The following is an 8,778-nucleotide window of genomic DNA, read 5'->3' as shown; positions in this document are numbered from 1 at the left end:
CATGTTTGGTGTGACGGGGATTCGACCCCGCGACCCTCAGATTGCGAGTCGAGTCCCCTAACCACCTGGCCATGTCGGGCCCCATTTCATGGAAACAACATCTAAAAACTTTCAGTATAAACATATCACTGATAGCTATAACGTTTATAAGAATTAAAACCACAATCACAAATTTATAAAATTTATTCCTTACTTTGGCCTACAGGTAAATGTATAAAGCTGCCAAAGTAGGAATTAAATATTTATAAATTTGTGATTGTGGTTTTGATTCTTGTTTTATTACATTTTGTAGCAGGATCCCTACTTCATTTTAAAATTCTTAATTTTTTGATACTCTTGTTTGCTTACATTTTATGTTATACCTGTATAAAGTATATACTTTACTTTAGAAACGGTTACATGTCTATCCATCAATATGTAGCGCAATCCATTGGGTTGAAAAGATATTTAAGTACGTGTATGATGTTATTACTATTTATATTATATCTGTATATATATATATATGGATTGTTATTAGAATATCAAAAGAAGATACCCACAAACCAGTCAAGTAAGCTGGAGAAATCTTAGAGCGATAGTCCGAGCAGTCTAGGCGCTAGCCCCGCTGACGTAATCAGGTAAGTAGGTAGTAGACGAAAAAGTTGCTGTTTTAGAAATTTTTGGATTAATATACCGGAAATGTTAACGACCTTTCAGAGTATCATCATTATATATGCGCATAATATATTGTAACTAATAATTCGAATGGTCGGTTTCTTGGCGCGTGAATTATTTGGAATCCTTGTTCATTCCTACTATTAAATACTACCGTACTTAAAATACAAGTGTAACATAAAAAGTAAATAAACAAGAGTATTAAAAAAATTGGAAATGTTAAAATGAAGTAGGGATCCTGCTCCAAAACTTAATGAAACAAGCTTTGACAGCTTTATACACATATCTGTAGACCAAAGTAGGGATTAAATTTTATAAATTTGTAATTGTGATTTTAATTCTTGTTTCATTACTTTTTGTAGCAAGATCCCTACTTCATTTAAAAATTATAATTATTAATACTCTTGTACTTTACGCTGTATTTAACAAACACAGAAAATTTAAATATCAAGTAGTTTACCACATTTATCATCAAAGCAAATAAGTTCTGTATATGAACAGTTAATAATTTTTTGCATTACTTGAAATATATGAAATGATGAATTTAAAGAATGCGTGTTGTAAAACTACGATTTTATATTTTCATTTTCCAGTTCTCCGCAAATTCTGTTAGATAACCTTTTATAACAATTTTTTAATAATGCAAACAATAATAAGTTTAAAGTGCACATTTCTCAGATATATAAAACAAGTAACACTTATATGATAAAGATATGGCTGATATCTATAAGCGTTAAGAAAGGATTTTAGTGTTTTCTGTTGAAAATATAAATCTATTTATTTGTTTAATATTTGAGAACTTACCAATAATCTTTGTTTTTAAACCACAATTCCCAACTGGCATCAAACAAGGAACAGTTGAATCGTAATCATTCGCACAAACCCACTGCCATTTTAATTCAGAATTTTCATTTGATAAAACTTTTGCCACAACAAAGAACAATAGATTCAAGAAAATAACTCCATTATTTGCTTTAGCCATATTTTGAGATTATGAGATAGCCTATGACCTTCATATCTGCCATAGAAAAACATTTGCATTAAAGATTCTATTTATTATTAACTTTGCTTAACGTATCTATTAATATAAATAAAAGAACGACCTATATTCTATAATGTATATTTATTAGCTCAAAATTTTATTATTACAAATTGAATATAACTTCCTCAGAAGCTATCGACAAACTAAAAGTTCGTCAGCGAACTTTTAGGTAGTTTGTGGTTAGCTCAAGAGGCTGTAATACCGAATATTGAGCTAATAAATATATATTCTGTGTATATAGGTCGTTATTTTGTTTACGTTAATTACTATTACCAAGAAGTCTCTTTTTTTATTCAATGTTAGTAGGCATAACTGCGGAATCTACAATAAACAAGGCAATCAATATAATACTTATAAAAAAATAGTCTCGATAAATGAAGTTCAAAATACAATTACGAATACATTAACGACAGCAGTTAAAGTATTGTACCACTATTTTTGTGTACAAGTAATTAGAAGTCAAACCAACGTTAAGCTTTTTATTTGTCCCGTTAATTGAATAAAAATGTCTGATAGTAATAGTAATAAATAACGTAGATCTACTTTCATCCTATAGACTTGGCATCAGGTATAAGCTTTATTTACATTTTTATACGAACAGAAATACAGCAGGTGAAAGGTTTATCGATACAAATTAGCGACAGTAACTTACAATTTAAGTAAATGATGCCTAAAAACTGAACTTAGTGGAAAAGTAATGGTACTGAAATTCTGAATTTTTATTGCTTTGAAAACTTGAGGCCTAACTGACATGTTAAGCCTAACGAGATGATCGTTTTGAATTTTAGTAATACGTAGATTTGGGATGAGTTAATTAGAATATTTATATTAGCTCTCAAACTTAACTTGTGATTAGTATAATATCTGGACAATAAAGGTGAAAACAACAATTTGATTTTATATTTATTTAAAGGAAGAGCTGACCTAACTTTAATGCGTAGTATTCTTCTTAAGCTTTGGTCTAACTGTTAGACCTAAGCCTAACTGTTGCAGCCTAATACTGTATGAATAAATTATATAGCCTAAGTCGTAGACATAGATAAGTAAAAGTTAAGTAACTCAAAGGCTGAATCTATTAGAATGTTTTTTTTTATTCTAAGTGTTTTAAGTTGTATTAAAACTTTAATGTTAATGAAAGATCTAAAACCTAAAAGCAACCACTTCACACCATATAATACAAACAGCAGAAAGGTGAGACTCGGGATTTGGTGTAATAGTATTACTATGTAATGTAGTGACACCTGAACTGAGTAGATTTTTAGGTAAAGGTAACATTTAAAGTGAAGAACTTTGATGAAACGTTTTAGTGAAATTTATTGTTGTTTGTTACAGTTAGTATGATCTTTGTCTTTATAATTAAATATATTGTCAGAAAGTGTAAGTACGAGATCAAACTGTTAAACTAACTGATAGGTTTATATTTGAAGATAAGAAATTTTATGTTTGTATAAAATCAGAACTTGATTAAATTAACAGTATAAGTAATTAGGTGTTTTTTTAATAAGAAGAGACTACATCTATGTAGCTTTGTTTGTTTGTTGTAAAGCAAAGCTACATTGAGATATCTCTGTGTCCACCGCGTAAAATCGATCATCAGGTTTTAGCATTGTAAGTCTGTAAACTTACCTTTGTCCCACTGGGCGACCGTTTATGTAGCTAATTAGCAAGGGTATTCATACTAACCATTAAAGTTTAATGTTAATGTTAGTTTTAATGTAAAAATCAATGTAATTTTAGATAAAAGATTTTATCTCTTGTTCATGACATTAGCAGTTGTCACTTTGTACCTATTTGAAGAAGCTAACCATTATACTATTTTAGAAATCAGAGTTTTGAATGCTATTATTTTGATAATTGTCTCTATTCGATTAAAAGTAACTTTGTAAGTGGTGGGTGCTGCTTACTGATTGTCCTCCGTTTGTTCAGCGTTTCTATACTAGGGACAACTATGCCGGAACTTTGTGGTTTCTAGCCTGGCCGTTTAACCCATGTGGTAGATAAGGTGCCGTTCTGGTTGAAAATACCAAATACCTTCTGATGGTTGTCATGTGTTCGATCAAATGTAAAATAATTGCATGCGCTTCGCACGAACCAAATCAAATAAAAAACATGACAAGGATTTAGGGTGAATCAAGAGGAATTCAGAGATGGTAGTCCCTTTCTATCTTCATAATAAAAAAAATTTAAATGAAGCGAAATGAAATTTCAATTTGATAATGTTGCTAGAAAGGGACAAATAGAAAATTCAATAGTTAATAAAACTAAACTGAAAATGAAATAAAAGAGCAATCTGAAATGAGCTGGAGCAGTAGCAACACAAACCATTAGCAACAACAATAAAAGAGTGAATGAAAAGTGAAAGAATAAAACAGTTTATTCGGTGCCTTGCAAAAGCATTCACTCCATGCAAAGTTTCTACAATTTGTTGCCGTAGGAGCTTGCAATTATGAAACTTTCAAATGGGTACTTCGTAGTTAGAACCTAAACAATCTACTCCTAACCGAGAAAGATAAAAAACAAACGTTAATATTATGTAAGGAAATATTATGTAAGAAAATTAGAATATTCTCAATTGCATAAGTATTCAACCCCTTTACTATGGCAACCTTAAGTCAGTTCAAGTGAAAAGATTAGTGTAATGGTCTCTATCTCTGTGTAATCAAAGTGGTTTAATTTGACTTCAGAGTAAATACATCTGTTCATGCTACAACTCACATAGTGATACGACAAATCAAACATGAAGACCAAGGAGTTTTCTAAACAAGTCAGGGATAAAGTGTTAGAAAAGCACAGATCAGGAGAAGGTTACAAGAAGATTTCAAAGTCGCTGGTTATCCTTTGAAGTATGGTGAAGTCCATTATTAAGAAGTGAAATGTGCTTCATATCACCCAGTCACTATCCCAATCAGGCCGCCCTTCCAAACTAAGCAGCCAGGCAAGAAGGAAGCACTGATTAGGGATGCCAATGTGAAGTCAACTGTGACTTTGAAAGTGTTACAAAGTCTGAAATGGGAGTCAGTATTTATACATCGACTGTATTCTAGTCCCTACACAAAGCTGGCCTATATGAGCGAGTGGCAAGAAAGAAGCTATTATTGAAAAAGAATCATCTTAAGTCTCGTATGGAGTTTGCGGCAAAGCATCTAAATGATTCTGCAGACATGTGGCAGAAGGTTTCATGGTCAAATGGGACAAAACTGGGTTTTTTGGACTAAATTCAAAGCGTTATGTCTGGCGCAAACTCAACACAGCACATCACCCAGTCAACACCATCCCAACTGTCGAGCATGGTGGTGGCAACACCATGTTATGGGAATGCTTCTAATCAGCAGGGATTGGGAAACTTGTCAGGATTGAGGGGAAGATGGATGGTGCAAAATACCGGCAAATCCTAGAGAAAAACCTGCTTGAATCAGCCAAGAATCTAAAACTGGGTCAAAATTTCACATTTCAGCAGGACAATGACCCGAAGCACAATGCCAAAGCCATACTGAAGTGGTTTCAAAAAAAGGATAGTGAATGTCTTGGAGTGGCCCAGCCAAAATCCTGACTTGAATTCAATGGAAAATTTATGGCAAGACTTGAAGATTGCAGTCCATCAACGATCCCCAATAAACTTGTCAGAATTAGAGCAATTTTGCCAGGAAGAATATGCAAACATTACACTATCTCATTGGGCAAAGCTGGTAGAGACATATCCAAAAAGACTCAAAGCAGTAATTGTTGCCAAAGGTGCTTCCACCAAGTATTGACTTAAGGGGCTGAATACTTATGCAATCAGCAAATTTCAATTTATATATTTTCTTTGCAGGATTTGCTGACATTCAACCTCCTTCACACACAACAGTGTGAAGTTTGATCAGTAAAGTTTCGGATAAAGTCAAATTTATTAAAAATATTGTTTACATTATTTGTATTTCATCAAAATGTGACATTCTTGGTAGGAGGTGAATTCTTTTGCAAGGCACTGTATATTGCGATCAAGGGTAAATTGAGAGTTCAACGGCATCTTGGGATAGTAGTTGAACAAACATTTTATATAATTTTCCTAATATTCGTATCTTAATATCATTTAACTATACTGTTGGTTCAGTCTTAAGAATGAGGTTGGAGATTGAAATGGCAAATAATGAGGGGTGTAAAGCATCAATTCATGAAGGTAGAGGCAAATACATGGGGATGGAAAAAGGAACAAGCTTGATAACAATCAAGAATTGAATGAATTAAATTGAAAAGGAACTTTGAAAAGAGCTATTTTCAAGAAAGCAAAAAATAAACAATGAGAAAGAATAAGAGGGAGTGGCAATGAAGTAGAAAAAGCAGACAGGACAGATACATTCAGGAAAGAAGATTCAAAGAAAGCTAACAAATTTAAATAATGCAGAACAACAGAAAACGTCATCATTCTAAAAAAATATTTCGGATTGGTATCACATGCTTCGAACCTCGCCAAACAGTAGCAGAAATTTAGGTATAAAACCAGGGACGTTTAGAGACAGCCTCTCTTTGCCTCGCTCGTGAAAGAAGGTTAAGTAAAAGAACGAGGAATTTACTAACAAGAAAATGATAAAAAGCTGGAAAGCAACAGACAAAGACAACATTATTTACACAAACGACAAATGGCAGAAGATAAATCAATATGAGGAAAGTTTATAAAAGAACAATTTGGAGCTGGAATAACCGGCTCAGGATGTTGGTATATAAAAAAGTTACTGTTTGTGTAGTAGTATTAGGTATCGAAGAAGTAAGAATAGTCTGGATCACCTTAGTGCCTTTTTTGGATCATAACTTGAAACTGTTGGAATAAGTGAAAACATCAGGTGAGGGAACTTCAAGAATAAACAGAAAATTGCAAGTATTAAAAGGATGGTTAATAGATTTCTGCCTTAGATTTTTTCGCATTAAAGTGGAAAATGTCAATGGTAAGATCTATATGAATCTATATCTCACCTGGTTTTCTCTAATTAATGCAATGAACTCCATATGGATGTAGATGGTAAAAGCAAAAATAATGCATGCTCAAGACTACCGTGGCTAACAGAGCGAATAGAAATGTTTGTAAGTCTGTGAGTAGTGATAGGAGCATGAAAGTAACAGAAAATTTGAAAAGATAGGCCATGGCCAGGTAAAAAAGATCGCAGTCACCTTGAGTACAAGATTAAACAATCAGATCATCTGACATAATTATCTTGTTTTTAATTGTTCAACTTTAGAAATAATGTTTTTTCTTATTCTTAACCAGATTCCAGTAAACTGTGTTGCTTCGCTTTGGATTTGTTGATCTGTCTCTTTAGCACGCGGTCTTCTAACGATAAATCCAAATTTACAGATGGAAGCTTTTGGTGATCTTGAATCATGCCGTTGTTTTTGATTTTGGTATTTAGCCTAACTGGATATTAACAGCCAATGGTAAAAAGTCCACACTTTCAACCTTTAAGCGAATTTGGCTAAATGCGTTATATTTTAATCGAGCTATGATAAAGGATATATATATATATATATACTCCACCGAGCTGATATACCAGGAAGTTCGCTGAGGTTACAACATTTTTGCTGCTTCGTGATTGTCGGTCAGACTCGCTTTTCCTCGTTTTGTACAGGATAAACAAGGAGCTTTTTTCTTAACCTAAGAAGGCAGATAGGATTAGCTTTGTAACTTTTAAAGTTAAGTGATTCGGCTCTGGCAAAAAAGTATTTGGACCATGTTAAAGTGAAATTTATTAATCTTGTGTCATGTAAATAAACAGTGAGGTTTAAGAATTACTTATTTTCTCTCGACTATTATACATACTAGAAACTTTAACAAACACTTTTAAATCACGATAACACAATGTAAGCACAAAATAAAGGGAAAATATCAGTTGTGAGCCTCACATTTCAGAGTCACCGCAAGAGGGCGCCATATGTGTGTTGATGGATAGGAGGGGATATGTAATCAAAGATGATGATGTCATAATTCAAAGTTAGCCGCCATGATGCCACATTTTGTCACCAGAGGGCGCGTTGCTAGCCCGCCATGACTCATACAACACATGTCTCATCATGTCGATAACTAATTAATTAAATCGTCCTAAAAACGACGCTTTACACTAGTTCATTTATAATTAATTTGTTCTAAAAAGGACCCTTAACACTAATTCATTTATAATTAATTTGTCCTAAAAGGACGCTTAATACTAGTTCATTTGTAATTAATTTGTCCTCAAAAGGACGCTTAACACAAGTTCATTTATAATTCATTCGTCCTTAAAAGGACATTACACTTCCTTATCATTAATTAGTCCTACAAGGACAATACGATAATTAAAACTTACTCAATCAAATGGTTAAAGATTTTTATACTAAATTATTACATTTCCTGTTCTAAAAGGACGATATCTTACTGAATCTGATGCATACAATACATGATTATAGGTTTAAATCGCCCTAAAAAGGGCAATATCATATAATAATTAAAACTTATTCTTTAACTTTATACAACAATTTACATCGTCAATAAAACGTTTATTATGTAATAACAGTTTTACTTATTTCTGACAAAATAATTTACACGTTTTACAAAGGCGGACTTTCACATATACTTAATTAGCATTATCACCATAGGATTTTAACAAATATACTGTGACAGTAGTTCTACAAGTCTTCAACGTCTAGATTTAATTATGTTAAAATCATTATTTTACATATTTTAACATCTGTACTAAAATGATAAATGATTGACTCACTGTATTCGTCCATTTTCTAAATAACCATTGATCACCTCCAAACGTACTCTAAACCTGTGAAAGTATGGAATACTTAACTTCTTCCAGTGTTCTGTAGGACACTTAATGTTTCACAAATCATACATAACCAATAATCACCCTACAACTAAATGTAATAAATGAACGACTTACTGATTACTAATATTTAAAATACCACAACTTTCAGACTGTCTATCACGAAACACACATACAAATTTTTACATGCCGTTTCTATTATAAGTTCATAAAACTAACGAACCCGTATCTGATGTCAAACTTGAATACACATGTAGACACGTTATTGTGATAACACGTGATCAAATGTAAAACTTTCTTCTA

General features: G+C 32.5%; 1 protein-coding gene across 2 annotated transcripts in view; it reads right to left on the bottom strand.

Moving 5' to 3' along the window:
* The window catches only part of LOC111084893 (growth arrest-specific protein 6-like), a 25,784-nt gene extending 17,319 nt beyond the window's left edge, over nucleotides 1-8,465 (bottom strand). For both annotated transcript variants that reach the window (XM_022381392.1, XM_022381391.1), the window contains exon 1: nucleotides 8,422-8,465. In XM_022381392.1, coding sequence (XP_022237100.1) covers nucleotides 8,422-8,434 — 13 coding nt within the window. In that variant the 5' untranslated portion in view covers nucleotides 8,435-8,465. The remainder of the gene's footprint in view (nucleotides 1-8,421) is intronic.
* Nucleotides 8,466-8,778: the final 313 nt, after the last annotated feature.

The sequence above is a fragment of the Limulus polyphemus genome, unplaced genomic scaffold (genome assembly GCF_000517525.1).
Source record: "Limulus polyphemus unplaced genomic scaffold, Limulus_polyphemus-2.1.2 Scaffold159, whole genome shotgun sequence".
Lineage (NCBI taxonomy): Eukaryota > Metazoa > Arthropoda > Merostomata > Xiphosura > Limulidae > Limulus > Limulus polyphemus.
The sequence above is the reverse complement of the archived record's forward strand: the minus strand, read 5'-3'. Positions and strand labels throughout refer to the sequence as shown.